The sequence below is a fragment of the Capricornis sumatraensis genome, chromosome 6 (genome assembly GCF_032405125.1).
Source record: "Capricornis sumatraensis isolate serow.1 chromosome 6, serow.2, whole genome shotgun sequence".
In the NCBI taxonomy this organism is placed as follows: domain Eukaryota; kingdom Metazoa; phylum Chordata; class Mammalia; order Artiodactyla; family Bovidae; genus Capricornis; species Capricornis sumatraensis.
The window spans coordinates 91,658,909-91,684,018 of record NC_091074.1 but is presented as its reverse complement, the minus strand read 5'-3'; the positions used below and the strand labels follow the sequence as shown (position 1 = coordinate 91,684,018).

The window sequence follows — 25,110 nt, the reverse complement described above, 5'->3', positions numbered from 1 at the left end:
TGCTCAGCCTTCTTCACAGTCCAACTCTCACATCCATACATGACCACAGGAAAAACCATAGCCTTGACTAAATGGACCTTAGTCGGCAAAGTAATGTCTCTGCTTTTGAATATACTATCTAGGTTGGTCATAACTTTTCTTCCAAGAAGTAAGCGTCTTTTAATTTCATGGCTGCAGTCACCATCTGCAGTGATTTTGGAGCCCAAAAAAATAAAGTCTGACACTGTTTCTACTGTTTCCCCATCTATTTCCCATGAAGTGATGGGACCAGATGCCATGATCTTCGTTTTCTGAATGTTGACCTTTAAGCCAACTTTTTTACTCTCCTCTTTCACTTTCATCAAGAGGCTTTTTAGCTCCTCTTCACTTTCTGCCATAAGAGTCGTGTCATCTGCATATCTGAGGTTATTGATATTTCTCCCGGCAATCTTGATTCCAGCTTGTGTTTCTTCCAGTCCAGTGTTTCTCATGATGTACTCTGCATAGAAGTTAAATAAGCAGGGTGACAATATACAGCCTTGACGTACTCCTTTTCCTATCTGGAACCAGTCTGTTGTTCCTTGTTCAGTTCTAACTGTTGCTTCCTGACCTGCATACAGATTTCTCAAGAGGCAGGTTAGGTGGTCTGGTATTCCTATCTCTTTCAGAATTTTCCACAGTTTATTGTGATCCACACAGTCAAAGGCTTTGGCATAGTCAGTAAAGCAGAAATAGATGTTTTTCTGGAACTCTCTTGCTTTTTCCATGATCCAGTCAGTGGATGTTGGCAATTTGATCTCTGGTTCCTCTGCCTTTTCTAAAACCAGCTTGAACAACAGGGAGTTCACGGTTCACGTATTGCTGAAGTCTGGCTTGGAGAATTTTGAGCATTACTTTACTAGCATGTGAGATGTGTGCAATTGTGTGGTAGTTTGAGCATTCTCTGGCATTGCCTTTCTTTGGGATTGGAATGAAAACTGACCTTTTCCAGTCCTGTGGCCACTGCTGAGTTTTCCAAATTTGCTGGCATATTGAGTGCAGCACTTTCACAGCATCATCTTTGAGGATTTGAAACAGCTCAACTGGAATTCCATCACCTCCACTAGCTTTGTTCGTAGTGATGCTTTCTAAGGCCCACTTGACTTCACATTTCAAGATGTCTGGTTCTATATCAGTGATCACATCATCATGATTATCTGGGTCGTGAAGATCTTTTTTGTACAGTTCTCCCGTGTATTCTTGCCACCTCTTCTTAATATTTTCTGCTTCTGTTAGGTCCAGACCATTTCTGTCCTTTATCAAGCCCATCTTTGCATGAAATGTTCCCTTGGTATTTCTAATTTAAAAACTAAGATCATGGCTTAGTTGGGGCTTCCCTGGTTGGCTCAGAGGGTACAGCGTCTGCCTGCAATGTGGGAGACCCGAGTTCGATCCCTGGGTTGGGAAGATCCCAATGGCAACCCACTCCAGTATTCTTGCCTGGAAAATCCCATGGACGGAGGAGCGTGGTAGTCTACAGTCCTATGCCTGGAGAATTCCATGGACAAAAGAGACTGGCAGACTACACCCCATGGGGTTGTGAAGAGTAGGACTGAACAATTCACACACACATACACAAGATCATCCAGTCCCATCACTTCATGGCAAAATGAAAGGTAAAACGTAGAAGTAGTGACAGATTTTCTTTTCTTGGGCTGCAAAATCACTTCAGTGACTGCAGCCATGAAATGAGAAGGCACTTGCTCCTTGAAAGTAAAGCTATGACAAACCTAGATAACATGCTAGAAAGCAGAGACATCACTGTGCCTACAAAGCTATGGTTTTTCCAGTAGTCATGTACAGTTGTGAGAGCTGGACCATAAAGAGGCTGAGTGCTGAAGAATTGATGTTTTTAAATTGTAGTGCTAGAGAAAGAAGACTTTTGAGAGTCCCTTGGACTGCAAGGAGATCCAATCAGTCAATCCTAAAGGAAATCGATCATGAATATTCATTGGAAGGAATGATGCTGAAGCTGAAGCTTTGGCCATCTGGTGCAAAGAGCTGATTCATTGGAAAAGACCCTGATGCTGGCAAAGACTGAAGGCAAAATGAGAAGGTGACAGAGAATGAGATAGTTGGAGAGCATCACCAACTCAATGGACATGAATTCGAGCCAACTCCAGGAGATAGTGGATGGCAGAGGACCATGGATTGCTACAGGTCCATGCTGTTGCAAAGAGTAGGACATAACTTAGAGACTGAACAATAACAAATTGCTTTTAGTAAGTATACAAATTTTCTTTAAGTATATGTAATAAAATGTGTTTAATTACACCTAGTTTCTAAAAACTCTGATATTTATTTTCTACAACAATCAGTCAGATATATACCTCTTCTCATTTAATCTCCTCTGTTTCTCTATTACAGTAAGTCCTGAATTCCAGATTTGATTTTGATGCCAAAATGCCAATAATTTGCCCCCATATGCAGTATGTTTAGAGAGGAAGCAAATAATCCAAAGCCTGTGTAATAGTAGTAATACTGTTATTTTTAAAACAGGCACTTATACATCTGGCAATGACAGCTCCAAACACTGTGGAAAAGAAAACCACAAAGGAAAGAAAAGAAATTTTCTGTACTAAGCATAAGGTTTTTCTGAACTATATATATAATAAAGACAACCTATTTTATTTCAGTTCAGTTCAGTTCAGTCACTCAGTCATGTCCAGCTCTTTGCGATCCCATGAACCACAGCACGCCAGGCCTCCCTGTCCATCACCAATTCCCAGAGTCCACCCAAACCCATGGCCATCGAGTAGGTGATGCCATCCAACCATTTCATCCTCTGTTGTCCCCTTCTCTTCCTGCCCTCAATCTTTCCCAGCATCAGGGTCTTTTCAAATGAGTCAGCTCTTCCCATCAGGTGGCCAAAGTATTGGAGTTTCAGCTTCAACATCAGTCCTTCCAATGAACACCCAGGACTGATCTCCTTTAGGATGGACTGGTTGGATCTCCTTGCATAAATATTTAAACTTTTAAATACATCATCCTTGCATGTATGCAAACTGAAAGAGTAACAACTTACCTTCATTTTTCCACTGTATTTTGGGTCAGAAAGTGTTTCAAAGGCTGCATCTTTGCTTTTTTGCACAAAATCTGGGAATCTGGAAAATACCTGATCACATATCCTTTTGATAAGTGTTTCCTTAAGGGGAAAAGGAAAAAGAAAAAAAATCTCAGCACTTTTAATCCTGTATAATTTGAAAATATTTATAAAAAATATATTTAGAAGGAATGTATTAGGTTGAAAGTTTTACCTTCTTTAATTTAAAATACCTTAAAGTGATATGTTAAACATGTAAGGTTTTGATGAGTTCTGAGATAGTGATATGGTTACTAATTTTACTGTTACTTTTTTAAGATTTTCAAAATAAGGAATTGGATACTTCTCAAAGAGTATTACATTACATTTTAACAGCCTCAAGCCTATCATACAAAAGCAAAATATGAAAACATTATACAAAAAGCTTTTAAAAAGATCTTTTTATTTACATTGTGCTTTAGACACAGCTGACATGACTAAAGTCAATGATTCCATGTATGTCTAAATTTTGAAATTACTGATTTTTACTAAATATTTAATATACAGATTATTATAAAGCCTCATTTAATACAATAGATTAGATAAACATAATTAGATACATTATTAGTGGAATTAGGATGGACTCATCAAATATGTTTAGTTGGTAATATATCAAAAGTTATTAGGAAAATGAAAATAATATGAACATATCAGAGGCATAAAAAAGATTTAAGGTTAACTTTTCTCACTTTGATTAAAAATTTAAATACATAAACTTCTCTGACATCTAAATTAAAAAACAAGCAAGTCAGTTACCTCTTAAATTTCATACAAAGATAACTTAAGGATATTTGGCTAAGAAATTTTATACCAAATACACTAAATAGGATCACAAAGAAATTTAAAAAGCCAACCCAAACCTGTTGTTTAGAGGTGCTAGCAGTCTGCAGTAATGCCACATGGTTAGCTACCTTCTGAAGGACTGCAAGGTAACTGAAATACAAGGTTTTCACTGTTTCACCCTGTGAATTGGTCTGTAACCATAAAAGTACAGAAAATAAAAATTAGCAAGGGACTAACATGGTGATATAACTAATTACACCAAAAATATATCACTTACAATAATATTTATTATCTGGTTACTATCAGCATAATACATTATGAGAAAATAATGGTCAAATGATACACAAAATATCCATGAATCACTAATATGGAATTGTACTTTTGGTAAACCATGACACAATGGTGTTTTTAATAAAAGAGCAGAGAAAGTCCTCATTCCAGGAAGTATACACGGTGACACAGCTTCTACAGATAAAAAACCATGAGGAAAAGTTATATTATGTGCTACTTATCTGATACTAGAACTGAGTACTGTGTAATCAAAAACAAGACAGTAAAGATATCATGTAACGTGCTTACTCACTCAGTTGTGTCGGACTCTGCAACCCCGTGGATTGTAGCCCATCAGGCTCCTCTGTCCATGGGGATTCTCCAGGCAAGAATACTAGAGGCATTGCCATGCCCTCCTCCAGGGGATCTTCCCAGCCCAGGGAGTGAACAGAGGTCTCCTGCATTGCAGGAGGATTCTTTATCATCTGAGCTACCAGGGAAACATACCATACTGAAATACTTACCTTATAACAACAATTTCTCCTTTTCTGGCCACTGCTGCAGGTACAAGGCTCAGAAGATTGAAGTATCAAAGACACATCTTCGGTTTCTAATACTGTTTGATAGACAGCTTTTTGAAAATCTGTCAGAGAACAATATACCATCTGTCAAGATAAAATAGAAGGTAGCTATTAGTATTTTTACAGCAATGATAATTACAATGCACATCAGGTTTCACAGACTGTAAGAGTGAAAACTGCTCATAAACTGTAATTTTTCTTACATGACTAGCCCATGTAATCATTATATGGGCTTCCCAGGTGGCACTAGTGGTGAAGAGCCTGCCTGCCGATGCAGGAGACGTGGATTCGCTCCCTGAGTCGGGAAGATCCCCTGAAGGGCATGGCAACCTACTCCAGTATTTTTGCCTGGTGGATCCCATAGACCGAGGAGCCTGGGGGGCTATGGTCCGTAGGTTCACAAAGAGTTAGACACTACTGAAGCAACTTAGCACATATGCACACACATCACTTTATAATAGAAAAATACAAGAAAATCTCTCCTAATTCTATGCTATCACCTTTCCTAAACTACACAAATTATACTTTCCAAATAAATCTCACAGTTTGTTCTTTAATTTTAAAAACTCAAAATGTGAAAAAGCCAAGCATGTGATTTCCTAATAAATTTCTCAACATATTATTGTGGGTCTTTTCAGCGTTCCACATTATTAGCTCATCATGCAAATAAGTGATTAAAGTTTAGGTCAAATAAAAAACTAGAAAAGGAAAGATTTTTAGAACAACGACACAGATAATACTTTAATTACTTGAAAATTTGGAAAAAAAAATTTAAAACTTCCTATTACTGAAGATAGGATAAAGTAAAATTTTTGCTATAAATTCCCAAAATTAGTAAATATAAGAATTAAACAAATACACATGAAGGCAAAACTTGTAAAATTGCCACCTTGTGCCCAAATTCAAGAAAAGAAGAAAACACAGAAAATAATGCCAGTAAGTAATAGGGGATACATTTTGCTTATATTTCTGGTAGTCTGGAAACTGGTAAAGTTCTTCAAGATGCAGCTGTATGTAACCAGGGTCATAAAACTAAATATATACATAGTAGGACTTTGAGGAATGTGAATAAGAGGGAAAGCCATCTATTTAAAAATATTTATATGTGTGTATCATTACAACAGAACATTACTGCAAAAAGAAGACAAATTGCAGACATAAGAATAAAAAGAGAATATTGAAGATAGGGTCAATGATTAAGATACAGGGGGAAATTCTGAGTTATTATTTTACCCCAAGTTTATTAAGATATAATTAACATATAAGTTTACAGTATACAACATTATGATTTGATATGTGATTTTATTGTAAAATTATAAGCGCAGTGATATGGCTAGTTAACACATTCATCATGTCACATAACTACTTTTTGTGTGTATGGTGAGAACATTTAACATTTATTCTCAGAGGCGGGGACTTTTAAGATGATGGAAGAATAAGATAGGGAGATTACCTTCCCCTCCACAAACAAATCAAAAATTCATCTGCGTGTGGAACAACTCCTACAGAATACATTCTGGATGCTGGCAGAAGACCCTGGGGATTTCCAAAAAGGCAAGTCAATCTCCACAGAATGAGACAGGGCAGAAGATAAGGATAAAAAAAGAGACAAAGGATTTCAGGACCAGGACCTGTGCCATAGGGGAGGGAGTTGTAAAGGCGGAAATGTCTCCACACACTCAGAAACCTTCTCGCAGGCAGAGTCTGGGAGGAGCTTTGGAACCTCAGAGGGGAAGGAGCTGGCAAGGCAAAATGGAGAGAGTTCCCCACCGAGACTGTACCAGACAGCACTCCCCAGGCAAGAAGTGGCTTACATGCCCAAAGCAGCGAGTGCAGGCTCAGCGCTCAGGCTTCGGGATGAGACCCCAGGGAAAGGACTGGCGTTGGCTGACATGAAGATATTCTGAGGGAACTAGTAACACATAGCTGAGGGAGTACAGAGAGAAGCCTGGGCCCACCATAGAGGCAAGAGACTACTGCCACGGGAATGCTCTAACTCTGCACATGGAGAATGCAGGACCCCACCTTCACCAGTGCCGGAGGTGGGATAAGCCAGCTGCAGTCTGGGACCCCAGAAGAAGAAAAGCAGGTGTGAATGCCAAAGGCAGAAGACAGGAGGCCACTACAGTTTCAACTCCAGAGGTCACAGCTGCCACCATGCTGTGAGTGAGCACAGGTCACTGACCATACCTTCCTGGGAGCCTGAGCAGCTTGGCTCTACTGAGGGACCCAAAACCCAGGGCCAACCCCCCTGGGGAGCACACAATCCACCTCAGACTTCAGGGATTTCCTGCACGTCTCAGTCACAGCGGGCACTCCCCATACACCCCAACTGTGTCTGCCCTACCCCTTCTCTCCCCAGCCCAACTGAGCAAGTGAGCCCCAAGAAGCTGCTACTTTCGCCCCCTCCTGTCTGGGCAGGGAACAGACACCAGAGGGCAGCCTACAAGCAGAGACAGGGCCAGAACCAAAGTGGAACACCAGGAGCTCTGTGAGCAAAGGAGAAAAGGGGAAATCTCTCCTGTAGCCGCAGATGCAACGGATTAAATCCCCACAATAAGCCTGAGACTGTGAACTCTAGGGGCAATTGTGGCTTTGGGGAGCAAGTATAAGCTGGAGTAAGGGAAGATCTGAATCTGAGCCAACCTCACACTGACAAAAACAGATCCAGAGATTTTCCTAGAAATATTAGAGGACTTTCTGAGTAGGCAGATTGACTAGAGCACACTGTGTGGAGAAGTCAATGGAGAAATCATGAGGACATTCTTCTTAACATCATTCTATTTTTGTTTTCTTTTCCATATTGTTCTAATGTTGTTTTTCTTCATTCAGTTCAGTTCAGTCGCTCAGTTGTGTCTCTTTGCGACACCATGGACTGCAGCACATCAGGCTTCCCTGTCCATCACCAACTCCCAGAGCTTGCTCAAACTCATGTCCATCCCGTTGGTGATGACACCCAACCATCTCATCCTCTGTCATCCCCTTCTCCTGACTTCAGTCTTTCCCAGCATCAGGAGGATGCTTCCTCCTGACTTCCAAGGAGTCAGTTCTTCACATCAGGTGGCCAAAGTATTTTCTTCATTACTCTTTTAATTTCTCTTTTTTAAAATATACTTTTTCCTATTTTTGAAACATCTTATTTTTAAATAAACTCATTTTATTTTCATACTTTTACAGTACTCTTTAGTTATATTGTATTTTCCCATGTTTTTGATTTTGTGTTTTTGCTAGTTTTTAGTATTCATTTTCATTTATAAGTTTACCTACTGGTTTGACTACTCTCTTCTTTTTTAACTTCTGATTTATCCTTTCTGTTTTTTCTCTTCTCTTTTTTCTCTCTTCTTTCTCTTTTGTAAGTATGTGAGTTTCTTTGGGTGCTATGGCCTGTTGAGTGTTGTTTTCACCATTATTCTTGGGGTTTTGTTTTCTATGCTGTGTAACCTGTGAAGTCCTGGTGCTACAGTAAGGAGTTGGACCTGAACTCTCTAGGTGGGAGACGAGTCCAGGACTCTGGATCACCAGAGAACTCCCAAACCCATGGAACATTAATCAACGAGAGCACTCCCAAAGGCCTCTATCTCAAAGCTAAGACCAAGCCCCTCACAAAGGCCAGGCAAGCTTTAGAGCTGCACATGTCAGGCCAAAATTTCAGCAAAACAGGAACTCAATTCTGCCCACTAGCAGACACGCTGCCCAAAGCCATACCAAGCCAGTAGACACCCCAGCACACTACTGAATATGGCGCTGCCTTCAGAGAAAGAAGATCCAGCTCAATCAACCAGAACAGAGGCCCAAGTCCCCCAAACTAGGAAGTCTTCACAATCACTGGTCCAACCTCACCAATGGAGGCAGCCTCCACAATTATGAGAAACTATGACCTTCCAGTCTGAAGAAAGGAGACCCCAAACACAGTAAATGAAATGAAATGAAAAGACAGATAAACATGCAGTGGTTGAAGGAACTTGGTAAAAACTCACAAGACCAAACAAAGAGGAAATATTCAGTCTACCTGAAAATGAATGCAGAATAATGACTGTAATGATGATCCACATCTTGGAAATACGATGGAGGCACAGATGAATATAATGGAGGGGGTGACTGAGAAGATACAAGAAATGTTTAACAAGAACCTAGAAGGGATAAAGAATAGACAGTCAACAGGGAACAATAACTGATATTACAATTAGACTAGAAGGAACCAACAGCAGAATAACTGAGGCAGAAGAGTGTATATGTGAGCTGACAGACAGAATGGTAGAAATAACTGAAGCAGAGCAGAATAAAGAAAAAAAGACTAAAAAGGAATGAGAAGAGCCTCAGAGACCTCTGGGACAACACTAAGTGCACCAATATCCAAATTATAGGGCTTCCAGAAGAAGAGAAAAAGTAAGGGTATGAGAAAATATTTGAGGAGCTTATAGTCAAAAATTTCCCAAACATGGAAAAGGAAATAAGCCACCCAAGTCCAGGAAGCCCAGAGAGTCCCATATAGGATAAACCCAAGGAGAAAGATACCAAGACACATATTAATCAAACTAACAAAAATTAAACACAAAGAACAAATATTCAAAGCAGCAAAGGAAAACCAACAAATAACATACAAGGGGATCCTTATAAGGCTAACAGCTGATTTTTCAACAGAAACTGCAGGCTAGAAGGGAGTGGCAGAATACTTAAAGTGATGAAAAGAAAAAGGTACAACCAAGAGTACTCTACCCAGCAAGGATTTCATTCAGATTCAGAGGAGACATCAAAAGCTTCACAGACAAGCAAAGTTAAGAGGATTCAGCAACACCAAACCAGCTTTATAACAAATACTAAAGGTACTTCTCTAGACAAGAAGCATAAGTGAAAGAAAAGGCCTACAAAAACAAACCCAAAACAATTAAGTAAATGGTAATAGGATCATACATATCAATAATTACCTTAAATGTAAATGGATTAAATGCTCCAACCAAAAGATACAGATTGGTTCAACAGATACATAAACAAGACCCCTATATATGCTGTCTAAAAGAGAACCACCTCAGATACACGGACACATACAGAATGAAAGTGAGGGGCTGGAAAAAGATATCCCATGCAAATGGAAATGAAAAGAAAATGGGAGTACCAATACTTATATGAGACAAAACAGACGTTAAAGACCATTTTAAGAGACAATGAAGGATACTATATAGTGACTGAGGAATCAACTGTAAGAAGATACAAGAATCATAAATATATACATACCCAACACTGCAGCACCTCAATACATGAGGCAAATTCTAACAACTATTAACGGGAAAATGGACAGAAACACAATAATAGTGGGGTACTTTAACACCCCATTGACACCAATGGACAGTTCATCCAAACAAAAAATTAATAAGGAGAAACAAGCTTTAAGCGATACATTGAAACAGTTGGACCTAATAGATACGTACAGGGGATTTCATTTAAAAACAGTAGATTTCACGTATTTCTCAAATGCACATAGAACATTCTCCAGAATAAACCACACCTTATGTCATAAATCAAGCCTTGGTAAATTTAAAAAACGGGAGGTAATTTCAAGCACCTTTTCTGACTACAACACTGTAAGATTAGATAACAACTACAGGAAAAAAGCTATAAAATAAACTACAAACACATGGAAGATAAACAACATGCTTCTGAGTAACTAAGAGGTCACTGAAGACATTAAAGAGGAAATCAAAAAATACCTAGAAGCAAACAACAATGAAAACAGGACAATTCAAAATCTATGGGATGTAGGAAAAGCAGCCCCATAAGAGCCAAGTTTATAGCAATACAATCCTACTTCAAGAAACAGGAGAAACATCAAACAAACAACCTAACTCTATACCTAAAGCAACTAGAAAAAGACGAGTGGGAAAAGAAAACAAAAAAGCCCCTGAAGTTAGTAGAAGGAAAGAAATCATAAAGACCGAAGTAGAAATAAATGAAATAGAAATGAAGGAGATAATATCAAAGATCAATAAAACTAAATGCTGGTTCTTTGAGAAAATATAATTGATAATTCATTAGCTAGACTCATCAAGGAAAAAAGGGAAGTGAAGTGAAATGTTAGTCGCTCAGTTATGTCCGACTCTTTGCGACCCCATGGACTGTAGCCCACCAGGCTTCTCTGGGATTCTCCAGGCAAGAATACTGGAGTGGATTGCCGTTCCCTTCTCCAGAGGATCTTCCTGACTCAGGGATCAACCCCTGGTCTCCTACATTGCAGGCAGATTCTTTACCATTTGAGCTACAGGGAAGTCCTGCCAAAAAAAACAAAAAAGGAGAAGAATCAAATCACGAAAACTAGAAATGAAAAAGGAGGTTACAACAGACAATGCAGAAATGCCAAGGACAAAAATACTGTCAAAACAAAAATTTTCACAATGTGTATGGAAACACAAAGGACCCCGAACAGCCAAAGCTATCTTGAGAAAGAACAATGGAGCTGGAAGAATCAACCTTCCTGACTTGAGACTATACTATAAAGCTACAGTCATCAAGACAGTATGGTACTGGCACAAAAATAGAAATATAGACCAATGGAACAATATAGAAAGCCCAGAGATAAAGCCACACGCCTATGGGTACCTTATCTTTGACAAAGGAGGTAAGAACATACAGTGGAGAAAAGACAGTCTCGTCAATGAGTGGTGCTGGGAAAACTGGACAGTTACATGAAAAAGAATGAAGCTAAAACACCTCCTAAAATTATATACAAAAATAAACTCAAAATGGATTTAAGACTTAAATGTAAGGCCAGAAACTGTAAATCTCTTGGAGGAAAACACAAACGCTACAGTCCTTGACATAAATCATAGTGAGACCCTCTGTGAACCACATCCTAGAGTAATGGAAATAAAAATAAACAAACGGGACCTAATTAAACTTAAAAGCTTTTGCACAGCAAAGGAAACTATAAGCAATGTGAAAAGACAATCCTAAAACGGGAGAAAATAATAGTAAATGAAACAACTGACAAAGAATTAATCTCCAAAATATCAATTAGTTCATGTAGCTCAATACCAGAAAAACAAACAATCCAATCAAAAACTTGGCACAAGACCTGAATAGATATTTCTCCAAAGAAGACATATACATGGCTAATAAACACATGAAAAGATGCTCAAATCAGCTATACGCCCATACAAAATAAAAGGTTTAACATTTGAAAAAAATAAAAATAAAAAAGATCCTGTTAGAGTCAAGTCTTCAAATTTTCTCACAATTAACAGAATTTAATTGTAATTTTCATGCAAACTCTTAAAATTAGTTGTGCAAATATACACTGCATTCTACAGGAAATATACCTATTAAAAAGAAGCTTTTAACTACTTTGTTCTGTAGTGAGAATTAAAATACCAAAGAATATACTGGGTTATGGGCTTCACTTGTCACTGAGCTGGTAAAGAACCCACCTGCAATGCAGGAGACCTGGGTTCAATCCCTGGGTTGGGAAGATCACCTGGAGAAGGAAAGGCTACCCACTCCAGTATTCTGGCCTGGAGAATTCCATGAACTGTATGGTCCATGGGGTCACAAAGAGCTGGACATGACTGAGTGACTTTCACCTTCACTTTTCATATGGGGCTTCCCAGGTAGCTTAGCTGGTAAAGAATCTGCCTACAGTGCAGGAGATTGCATTGACCCGGTTTGATTCCTGGGTCAGGAAGATTCCCTGGAGAAGGGATAAGCTACCCTCTCCAATATTCTTAGGCTTCCCTGGTGGCTCATTGTAAGAATCCTCTTACAATGCAGGAGACCTGGCTTTGATCCCTGGGTTGGGAAGATCCTCTGGAGGAAGGCATGGTAATGCACTCCAGTATTCTTGCCTGGAGAATCCCCATGGACAGAAGAGCCTGGCGGGCTACAGTCCATGGGGGGACAAAGAGTCAGACATGACAGTGAGTAAGCACAGCACACCACATACTGGGTTATAGACAGTACACAGTACAAGATGGGCAAAATATGAACAGAAAACACATTAGGGCAAGAAGTTCTTTCCTCTTTGAGGAAGAATTGTATCAAAAGCCTTCGTGTTCTAAAATAAGAGAAATGAGTTTAATGTATACTAATAATAGACCTGTTAGATAAAATGTTAGTAAAGTTAGTGAGGAAGATTTCTCAGGCTCGATTAATATTTTATGAAACTCTGCACGTAACAATTTTTTTCACACTGAGTAAAATGCAAAAAACTGTATTCATAAAACACCATAGGAGATAGATTTCCTCTTCAAAAGAAGTATTTTCAGAATAAATAAAACATGACAAGGAATTCCTAATATACACAAAAGCGGTTCTCACCCGATCTTCCTTCTTAGGCAATTGATCCTTGATTAGAGTCTTGGTTCGTCTGAGAAACCACCCAGACATCTTCCTTGCAAGCCTTTGCATGGCCTTTCGGCCAGTAGCTAGTTCCCTTTTTGTTGCTGTGTGTCTCTGACCATGTTCTACTGGGTCAGAAAACTGCTTCTTGAAGTGGATCCTGCTACCTAATAGTCCTGGCACAGCCCTTTATAAAGGCAATAAGAAAAATGTTAAGGCTTTATTAAACTAATAAGAAACAGACTTCTTTTTGCTCTCAAGAGATACGCTAAGTCACGTGTTTATTAAGGATAACAGTAACAAAAGGCAAGAAAGCAGAATGTTCTTTATGACAACTTCAGTGAATAACTATAAGAAGATGATGGGACTGGTAAATTACTTCAGATATTTACTTCAGGGACCAAGAGTAATATATAAAGCTGGGTTTTCATGGGACTCTTTACTGTGCATACTATGTTAGGGATAAAACACCTCTGTAAACAGACAACTAATTTTTTTCAGAAGCACATAATTAGGAAAAAAGGTTAAGAAAGGAGAAAATAATTTTCTAAACTCACCAGTCCATAACACACCACAATTCTTTCATGTTGTTCTGAAGAATGGTTCCAGTGAGGCCAATTCGGACATTACATTTTAAAGCTTTCATAATTTCTGTTACTCTAGCCTTTGGATTCTTGATTCTATGAGCTTCATCTACAATGATAGCTGACCATTCCAAACTACAAAGTGAGACAAAAAGGAAAAAAGGTTGAAAAAATGTCCCTTTCTTAGTCTATATAATTTTAGCCAGTTTTCTCTACCAAAGTTTTGCAGTTTTTCTTCTTTACTCTCTGATGATTCCACAGAATTTTCACTTAAGTTGTTTAAATGATCACAAGTTTGGACAACCCATGAAAATAAAAGGTGTAGGGAGATAGAAGGGTAGAGATTCTGTTTAGGGACAATGAAAAGAAATAACTCATTTAAACATGACTAAAAGCACAAAAGGAATCTTTTAAAAGTAATTAAAAAAATAAATATAAAATAAGCAAAACTTATAATGCTAATTATGAATAAAAAATATCAATATAAACTCATGATTTTTACAAAGCTGCACTACATAGCTCTGCCTGCTAAAAAGGTTTAGGATTGATTATTACCCCAAAAGCAATGAACAACCACAGTCATCAATCCACTAAAAGGAAGCACGATCCCACGAAGAAATAGTTGGTTTCAGGTATGCAGCAAGGGAAATACTGGAGACTGAGAAAGCATAGATGCTTTCAAAGACAAATGGGGGCATGTCCAAAGAACACAGGAGGAAAACTAATTTAAAAATTAAAGCATCATTAATAATGACTATAGGGTAGTGTAAAACACTGACTATATAAAATCCAAGGGCTGTATGAAAAAATTCACTTTAGATTCTTATCTCATGCCATATATAAAAATTAACTCAAAATAGGTTGTAGACCTAAAAAAAGAGCTAAATTATAAAAGTTATAAAATGCAGGAAGAATCCTTATGATTTTGGGTTACAGAAAAATTTCTTAGATCTATAACACCAAAAGCATGGTCAATAAAAAAAACCTGGTAAGTAGAACTTCATCAAAGTTAAAAAAAACTTTTGCTCTTCCAGACATCATTAAGAAAATGAAAAGACATAATATAGCCATGCTACAGAGAAAATATTTGCAAATCATAATCTGATAAAAGAATTTGCATACAGAATTATATAAAGAGCTACTGTAACTCAACAGAAGTTAAAACAATCCAATTAAAAGATGCTAAAATATTTTAACAGACACTTCACCAAAGTGATATATAAAGGCCAATAAGCACATAAAAAGTTCATAATTAGAAAAAAAAAAAAGAGAGAGATACCACCACAAACCTATTTGGCAATCAGGAAAGACTGACAAAATTAAGTATTTTCAAGGAAAACTGGACACACTGCTTTTGGCAAAGTATAGACATTTTTAAAAAACACTTTGGCTGTTTCTTAAAATGTTAAAACTCCTTACACCACTCAGCAATTTCATTCCTAGATATCTTTCCCAGAGAAATAAAAAATTTACATTTACTCAAAGATGTGTACATGAATGTTCACAGCAGCATTATTCATAATAGCCTCAAACTGGAAACAGTCTAAACATCACCCATTAGATAAACAAAATGAGGTATATACAACAGTACTGTTCAACAATAAAAAGGAATAAACTACTGAAATGTGTTATAGGAGGAACCTCAAAAATGCTAAGTGAAAGAAGCCTGATACAAAAGACTACATATTGTATGAAATTTACATGAAATCTCCAGAAAAGGCAATTCTATAGAGACAGAAAGCATATTAGTGGGGTCGTGAAGAGTCAGATACGACTGAGCGACTTCACTTTCACTTTTCACTTTCATGCTTTGGAGAAGGAAATGGCAACCCGCTGCAGTGTTCTTGCTTGGAGAATCCTAGGGATGGGGGAGCCTAGTGGGCTGCCATCTACGGGGTCGCACAGAGTCGGACACGACTGAAGCGACTTAGCAGCAGCAGCGGCAGAACTGGAGATGGGATCAAAGACTGACTGAAAACAAAAAGCTGTTTGAGGTGATGAAAATGTTCTCCAACTGGGCTGTGGTGATAACTGCACAGCTTTATAAATTTACTAAAAACCATTCTATACTTAAAATGGGTACATTCTATGGCATATAAATTGCACCTCAATAATCTATGAGTCCACACTGATAATCAAAAAAAGCGGGTTGGGGAATGGGAGAGAAACTTTGTGGATGACCACCGTATCAATGTGCCCGTCTGAAAATTGGAAATGGCAGCAAAAGAATCAAGCATTCACCTTGCTGTCAGTTGAAACTGCAGATAATTTCTAAATGCAGGAGAATGCTGTTAATACGTGTAAAAGAAATGATAAATTTAGGAAAACATTATTTTGAAAACCCAGTAAAATAACTGATTCAGACAACAATAATTTCTGAATGTTAATATCACTAAGCAAAAGGACTGAAGGACCAGAATATTTAACTAGTAGAAAAGTATAACCCCACAATTTACTTCTAACTGTAAAAGGAGAAACATATCTTTAAAATGAAGAGATCTGATGATCATCTCCTTAGCCTATAGGACAAACTTTGCAACCTTAATACTAAAACAACATGACATTAACATTGTCTGATGTAACATAATATGAAGTCCATAGTATCATTTATGCCGTATTCTAGTCAAAAATGTCTGATCTGAATCTAATTAAGCCTTTAGATCAAAATCAGCTTACCAAAATACATATGGTAGAGGAATACACAACTCTTTGAAAAAGCAATCAGACAAATCTGTGAGACACCCTAAGAGACAACTGGCCTGGTCTCCTCAAAATGTCTTATATTAGAAAATTAAAGTCGAGGGAATGCTCTACATTAGAAGAGACTAAATGGATTTAGTAGTCAACACACATGTTAACTTATATCTCCCTCCCCTCCAAAAAAAGCACACATACAACCAGCGAATATAGGGATTGAGTATATAGATATTCATGTACTATCACTTCAATTTTTCTATAGGTTTGATCATTTTCTTAATATAAAGCTGAATAAAGGACAAGAGATTAAGAATGAAGGAAAAGAGGAAAAAACAATCACAAGATTTTAAAAGCAGGGAAGAAGATGAACAAAACAACTTACGAAACAGAGGAAGGAGTATCCCATGCCAGTAGCAGAGAAAGCCAAGAAACAATCTGATTAATGTTATTGAGTTCTTAAATGGTACGACCAGATGCCAGTGGAAACTGGATTAGGTAAGTGTTCAACACTGACACAATGTGGTTCACTGGAGGAGGGAATGTCAAACCCCTCCAGTATTGTTGTGAGAAACCCATGAACAGTATGAAAGGCAAAAAGATATGATGCTGGAAGATGAGCACCCCAGGTCAGGTGTCCAATATGCTACCAGGGAAGAGGGCAATTACTAATAGCTCCAGAGAATGAAGAGGCTGGGCCAAAGTAGAAATGATGCTCAGCTGCAGTTGTGTCTGGTGCTGAAAGTAAAGTCAGATGTTGTAAAGAACAATATTGCGTAGGAACCTGGAATGTTAGGTCCATGAATCAGGTAAATTGGATGTGCTCAAGCAGGAGATGGAAAAAATTAACATCGACATCTTGGAAATCAGTGAACTAAAATGGACAGGAATGGGCAATTTTAACTCAGTTCAGTTCAGTTGCTCAGTCGCGTCTGACTCTTTGCAACCCCATGAACCGCAGCATGCCAGGCCTCCCTGTCCATCACCAACTCCCAGAGTCCACCCAAACCCATGTCCAATGAGTCGTTGATGCCATCCAACCATCTCATCCTCAGTCATCCCCTTCTCCTCCTACCTTCAATCTTTCCCAGCATCAGGGTCTTTTCAAATGAGTCAGCTCTTCGCATCAGGTGGCCAAAGTACTGGAGTTTCAGCTTCAACATCAGTCCTTCCAATGAACACCCAGGACTGATCTCCTTTAGAATGGACTGGTTGGATCTCCTTGCAGTCCAAGGGACTCTCAAGAGTCTTCTCCAACACCACAGTTCAAAAGCATCAATTCTTCGGCGCTCAGCTTTCTTTATAGTCCAACTCTCACATCCATACATGACCACTGGAAAAACCATAGCCTTGACTAGACAGACCTTTGTTGACAAAGTAATGTCTCTGCTTTTTAATATGCTATCTATGTTGGTCATAACTTTCCTTCCAAGGAGTAAGTGTCTTTAATTTCATGGCTGCAATCACCATCTGCAGTGATTCTGGAGCCCAGAAAAAAAAAGTCAGCCACTGTTTCCACATCTATTTGCCATGAAATGATGGGACCAGATGCCACGATCTTAGTTTTCTGAATGTTGAATTTTAAGCCAAACTTTTCACTCTCCTCTTTCACTTTCATCAAGAGGCTCTTTAGTTCTTCACTTTCTGCCATAGGATAGTGTCATCTGCATATCTGAGGTTATTGATATTTCTCCCGGCAATTTTGACTTCAATTCGGGTTATCATTGTATCTACTACTGTGGTTAAGAATCCCTTAGAAGAAATGGAGTAACCCTCATAGTCAACAAAAGTCTGAAATGCAGCACTTGAGTGCAATCACAAAAACAATAGATCTTGGCTGTTTCTAAAGCAAACCATTTCAACATCATAGTAATCCAAGTCTATGCCCTAACCACTAATGCCAAATGGTTCTGTGAAGACCTAAAAGACCTTTTAGAACTAACATCAAAAAAATGATGTCTTTTTCATCTTAGGGGATTGGAATGCAAAAGCAGGAAGTCAAGAGATACCTGGAGTGAAAGGCAAGTTTGGCCTTGGAGTACAAAATGAAGCAGGACAAAGATTAATAGAGTTTTGTCAAAACAACACGCTGGTCATTGCAAACACCCTCTTCTAACAACACAAGAGACAACTCTATACATGGACATCACCAGATGGTCAATACTGAAATCAGATTGATTATAGTCTTTGCAGCCAAAGATGGAGAAACTCTATACAGTCAGCAAAAACAAGACCGGCAACTGACTATGGCTCAGATCATCAGCTCCATATTGCAAAATTCAGGCTTAAATTGAAGAAAGTAGGGAAAATCACTAGGCATTCAGGTATGACCTAAATCAAAACCCTTATGATTATACAGTAGAGGCGATGAAAACATTCAAGGGATTAGATCTGATAGAGTACCTGAAGAACTATGGACAGAGGTTCGTAACATTGTATAGGAGGCAGTAACTAAAATCACAACAAGAAATAAAAAGAATGAAAAAAGGCAAAGTGGTTGTCTGAACAAGCTTTACAAATAGCTGAAAAAAGAAGGGAAGGCAAGGGAGAAAGGGAAAGATATACCCAACTTAATGCAGAGTTTCAGAGAACAGCAAGGAGAGATAAGAAAGCCTTCTTAAGTGAACAACGCAGAGAAAGAGAGGAAAATAATAGGATGTGAAAGACTGGCCATCTTGCCAAGTAAATGACATACTAAGGGAACACTTCATGCAAGGATGAGCAAGATAAAGGAAAGAAACGGTAAGGAACTAACAAAAGTAAAAGAGATTAAGCAGAGGTGGCAAGAAGAACTATACAATAAAGGTCTTAAAGACTGGGATAACCACAATGGTGTGTTCACTCACTTAGAGCCAGACATCCTAGAGTGTGAAGTCAACTAGGCCTTAGGACACTTACTACAAACAAAGCTAGAGGAAGTGATAGAATTCCAGCTGAAGTATTTCAAATCCTAAAAGATGATGCTGCACTCAATATGCCAGCAAATTTAGAAAACTCAGCAATGGCTACCAGACTGGAAAAGGTCAGTTTTCATTTCAATCCCAAAGAAGGGCAATGCCAAAGAATGTTCAAACTATTATATAATTGCACTCATTTCACATGCTATCAAGGTAATGCTCAAAATCCTTCAGGTGAGGTGTGAGCAGTACATGAACCGAGAATTTTCAGATGAATAAGTTAGGTTTAGAAAAGGCAGAGGAACCAGAGATCAAATTGCTAACATTTGTTGGATCATAGAGAAAGCAAGAGAATTCCAGAGAAACACCTACTTCTGCTTCATTGACTATGCTAAAGACCTTGACTGTGTGGATGTCAATAAATTGTGGAAAATTCTTAAAGAGATGGGAAAACCAGACCTTACCTGTGTCCTGAGAAACCTTTATGCAGGTCAATAATCAGTCATTAGAACTGCAGATGGAACAACAGAATGGCTCAAAATTGGGAAAAGAGTATGACAAGGCTGTATGGTGTCACTCTGCTTATTTAACTTCTATGCAGAGTACATCAAGCAAAATGCTGCACTGGATAAATCACAAGATGGAATCAAGATTGCCAGGAGAAATATTAATAACCTTAGATATGCAGATGAAACCATTCTAATGGCAGAAAGTGATGAGGAAGCAAAAAGCCTTTTGATGAGGGTGAAAGAGGAAAGTGAAAAAGCTGGCTTAAAACTAAACATTCAATAAACTAAAATCATGGCTTCTGGCCCCATCAGTTCATGACAAACAGATAAGGAAAAGGTGACAGATTTTATTTTCTTGGGTTCCAAAATCACTATGGACAGTGAGTACAGCCATGAATTAAAAGACACTTGCTTCGTGGGAGGAAAGCTATGACAAATCTAGACAGTGTGATTACAACCAGAGACATCACTTTGCCAGCAAAGGTCCATATTCAAAGCTATGGTTTTCTATTAGTCATCCACCTATGTCAGAGTTAGATCATAAAGAAGGCTAAGCACTGAAGAATTGATGCTTTCGAACCGTGGTGCTGGAGAAAACTCTTGAGAGCCCCTTGGACAGCAAGGAAATCAAACCAGTCGATACTAAAGGAAATTAATCCTGAATATTCATTTGAAGGAATGATGCTGAAGCTCCAATATTTTGGCCACCTGATGGGAAGAGCTGACTCACTGGAAAAGACTCTGATGCTGGGAAAGACTGATGGCAAAAAGAAAGCGTCAGCAGAGGATGAGATGGTTAGATAGCATCACTGATTCCCAGGACTTGAATTTGAGCAAATTCTGGAAGACACTGAAGGATAGGGAAGCCTGGCACAGTCTAGTCCATGGGGTTGCAAAGAGTAGGACATGACTTAGTGACTGAACAACTACAAAATGTTCAACAGTCTGTTTAAGAAGTTGTTGGATCTCCTATATACTATTTCCTATTACACAAACTATCCCAGCCAGGACACTGTGAAGCAAGCAACAGAAGTGCAAAATACAACAAAATCATCATTTTTCATTATAGTAAATCAACAAGTGATGCTGACAACTGAAAAAAGTTTAAGTTGCAGCATGAATGTGATCTTTGAGATATAAAAGTAAACACTAAAAAGGTAAGTAAAAGAAGGTGACTGTCTCTGAAGAAAAGGCAATGGTTGTGGCAGACAGGAATGAACTATGTTCATATTTGGCTCTTGAAATAATATGTGTATACAACTTTGATAAAAATAAAGTAAAACATTAACCGTAATAACAAAAAGAGATACAGCTCCACTCCTATAGTGTTCATCTACTCTGTATATTGTCTATGATAAATCCTGGTCTATCATTTAGAACAGTCTCACAAAAATTACTTAGTATTTACTCAGATTGAACATAAATTATTTTGAATATTTGTCAAATAAAACTATTCAAACAAAGGAAAGCTGAATACCACAAAAACTGAGACACTTTATATTTCTTATTTTACACAGAAACTTGATTTATATTTACATAACTCTACTTTGGAATTCTTATTTAATATTTATAACAAACAGAAAATAACCATCTAATGCAATTATATGCCTGGAAGTGTAATAAGCACTAAAACACAGAAATTATCCTGTATCGAAGACCTCACAGTTTAAAGGGGTAGACAGTCAAACAAAAATTAAAATATGACTGGTGCTAAGATAAATAAACTTATTACATTTATCTAAATGTAGAATATCTCTTACATACTAAATTCAAAGTCAAGGTTTAAACCTCTTGTGCACCCCGACTTACTTGTTGCAGGCTTGTACAAGTTACTTAACTTCATGCCTCAGATTGTTCCTATCTTCTGACAGCATACAGGGTATACTAACAGGTAAAGTTAGGAGTTTGTAAATGGACTAAAATAAAATCCTAGAGCTTACAAAAATGGTAGCTCTAAATCCACCACATTAAGTATAAATGAACTAAACACTCCAAATAAAAAGGTACAGATCATCCAAATGGATAAAAATGCAAGACCTGATAATATGCTAACCACAAGAGACTCACCTTAACGAACAGATAAAACTTAAAAGCTGGAAAATGATAAACATACAGTAAGGATAAGATTGTATTGTCTATATTAACATCAGAGAAAATTTCACGATTCTAGACATAAAAGGAGCATTTTTAATGATAAAAGGGTCAATTCATAAGGAAAAAATACTAATCATCGATATGTGTGTGCCTGCAGTGCAGGAGAGCCGGGTTCGATCCCTGGGTTGGGAAGACCCCCTGGAGAAGGAAATGGCAACCCACTCCAGTATCCTTGCCTGGAAAATCTCATGGACAGAGGAACCTGGTGGATTGCAGTCCACAGGGTCGCAAAGAGTCGGGCACGACTGAGCGACTAACACAAACACACAATACCTAAGTACAGAGCTTCAAAATATATGAATTGAAAACTGACTGAAATAAAAGGAGAAATAAACAAATCTATAATTGTAATTGAAGATTTCAATATTCCTCTCCTAGAAACTGTAAACCAACTGGGGAGAAAATCAGTAAAGACAGAGAATGCTTGAACAACACCTAACCAAATTGACTTTACGGATATTTGAAAGTGAAAGTAAGTCACTCAGTCATGTCCGACTCTTTGCGACCCATGGACTGTAGCCTACCAGGCTTCTCTGTCCATGGGATTCTCCAGCAAGAATACTGGAATGGGTTACCATTTCCTTCTCCAGGGGATCTTCCCGACCCAGGGATCGAACCCGGGTCTCCTGCATTGGAGGCAAACGCTTTAACCTCTGAGCCTCACAGAACAGTATATTCAACAATTATAGAACAAACACTTTTTTCAAGTGTATATAGATCAGATAAAGGCAAATTATATTGTAATGGGATACCACTATACACACTAAAAACAAAAAGATTATACCAAATATTGTTGAGTATATGAAGCAAATGAACTCTAATAGTTTGCTAGTTGGAGTAAAATGATACAATCACTCTGGAAAAATGGCTTCTCAGTTTCTTCAAATTTAAACTTATACTCACCATATAATCCAGAAATCCCACTCTCAGGAATTTATCCAAGAGAAATTACAATGTATGTCAAAGAAGTCTTACACATAAATTTACTTAAATGTTTACTTTTAATAACCAAAACCAGAAAACCCAAATATCTATCCTCAAATGAACAGGTAACAAAGTGTGATATATTTATAAAATGCAATACAATTCAGCATTAAACAGAATGATCATTGATATGTTCAATAACACAGCAGATTCTCAAAAACATGATGAAGAGCAAAAGATGCCAGACACAACATTTCTGGGGGCTTGAATTCCAGGATCAAAGTGTTGGCAGGTTTGGTTTCCATTGAGGTCTCTCTCCTATGCTTGGGCTTCCCTGGTGGCTCAGCTGGTAAAGAATCTGCCTTCAATGCAGGAGACATGGATTCAATCCCTGGGTTGGGAAGATTCCCTGCAAAAGGCAACAACTACCCACTCCAATATTCTAGCCTGGAGAATTCCATGGACTATATAGTCCATGGGGTCACAAAGAGGCTGACATGATCAAGCAACTTTCACTTTCTTTTCACGCCTATGCTTAGAGACTACAGCCCTCTTGCTACATACATCTTCCTGAATCGTTTCCTGTGTATACAAGCTCCTGACATATCCTTCTCTTCCAAGGATAATCAGTCAGACTGGCCTCAGTCCCCACCTTAATGTATCATTTTAACTTAATTACCTTTAGTTACATTCCAAGGTCCTTGGAGTTGGGACTGGAACAAGTCTCTTAATTGGAATTTCACCATTCAATCTGGCTCTATTCTGCACAAACAGCAACATGATGACTTGTAAAATGCAAATCTGATAATTTTTTATCATAATAGTAATCCCCTGAAAACACTTCAGGGAGACTCTTATTGTTCTAAGAATAAAGATCAAAATCCTCTAAGAAGCTTTAAATAGTCTTATGATCTGTTCCTTGCTTACCACACTGGTGTTGTCTCCTGGCCACTATCCTTTTACGTTCTAGGTATAGTCATTACATGCACAAAGCATCAGAACTGCTTTCATTTACTAAAAAGTGCTGTGACCTTTGTTGTCAGGAGGCCTCTGCAAATGTTTGTTCCCTCTTGCTCGATTCTCCTTCTCGTACTCATCGTTCAGTCCTCAGTAAGCTCACAGATCATCTTCTGTGCGAAGCTCTCTGACTGCTCTCCTCACTCCGCAGCAGTCAGGCTCCTCAGGTGCTCCCATAACATCCTCTATTCCACATCATAGCACACACATGACTTCATAATTGACTGTATCTAGATTCCCCGCTAAGATATTAAAATGTAGTTTATTTCTTCTGGGTACCTATAGTCTTGTCATAGTGGTTCTCAATATGTGTATGTATTTTTTGCCACTCTACATTAACAACAAGACTCCCTTAAGTAAAATCATTCATGAAACTCACTATTTTAGTCTAGAGGCATCAAATACACAAAACATTGTACATGAGACTTAGGACAAGTCTTATTCATTAATAGGCACTGCTTGGAGAGGTAATAGAGGAAATAAAATAAGGAACTGTAGAAACCCTGACTCAGGTTTTCCTTCTTAGAAAATGAGTTAATTACTATAAACTGTCTATTTCAATAACTTTGAAATCAAATTAAATAATGCTAAAGAATATTTACAGCTTAAAAGAATTTCAATATAAAGTGTTCAGTTGCTCAGTCATGTCCAACTCTTTGTAGCCCACCAGTCTCCTCTGTCCTTCGGATTATCCTGACAAGAATACTGGGTAGGTTGCCATTTCCTCCTCCAGGGTTTCTTCCCAACCCAAGGGTCAAACCTGTGTCTCTTTCAGCTCTGCAGATTCTTTACCACTGAGCTGCCTGGAAAGCCCCACAATACAAAGGCATAAATACAGCTGATGTAAGCAGAATACTAATGCAATCACTCCCATTATTCTGATTACCTGTTAAGTTCATCCAGACATAAGCGCAGTGTTTCGTAAGTTGTTAGAGCAATTTCACATTTCCTCTGTTTCACACGAATCAGTTCACTATCCTTTTTGTTACCATGTAAAATAGTGACTCTGAAATATCCCCAGGTGTCCAGCTCATCCTTCCAGTTGTAGAGGACAGAAAGAGGAGCAACTATTAAGAACATCTATAAGAAGAAGAAAAATGTATGACATAATTTTTTTAATGACAAAGAACCCCAAAGTTAAAACAGAATATCAACTATCCTATTCTTTGTTTTTTAACACTGTGGTTAATAAGTATAAATACAATTGAGCAACTGAATATATATAACTTAGAAGACCATCAAACATTACTTTATTGTTATTCTTAAGAAAAA

General features: G+C 38.1%; 1 protein-coding gene across 1 annotated transcript in view; it reads right to left on the bottom strand.

Moving 5' to 3' along the window:
* Positions 1–25,110, bottom strand: part of ERCC6L2 (ERCC excision repair 6 like 2) — a 150,917-nt gene that overhangs the window by 96,017 nt on the left and 29,790 nt on the right. Inside the window, exons 4-9 of the mRNA XM_068973896.1 lie at positions 24,725–24,918; positions 13,617–13,778; positions 13,039–13,246; positions 4,678–4,818; positions 3,961–4,074; positions 3,044–3,163 (exon numbers count right to left, since the gene is read on the bottom strand). Of these exons, the coding sequence (XP_068829997.1) occupies positions 3,044–3,163; positions 3,961–4,074; positions 4,678–4,818; positions 13,039–13,246; positions 13,617–13,778; positions 24,725–24,918 (939 nt within the window). The remainder of the gene's footprint in view (positions 1–3,043; positions 3,164–3,960; positions 4,075–4,677; positions 4,819–13,038; positions 13,247–13,616; positions 13,779–24,724; positions 24,919–25,110) is intronic.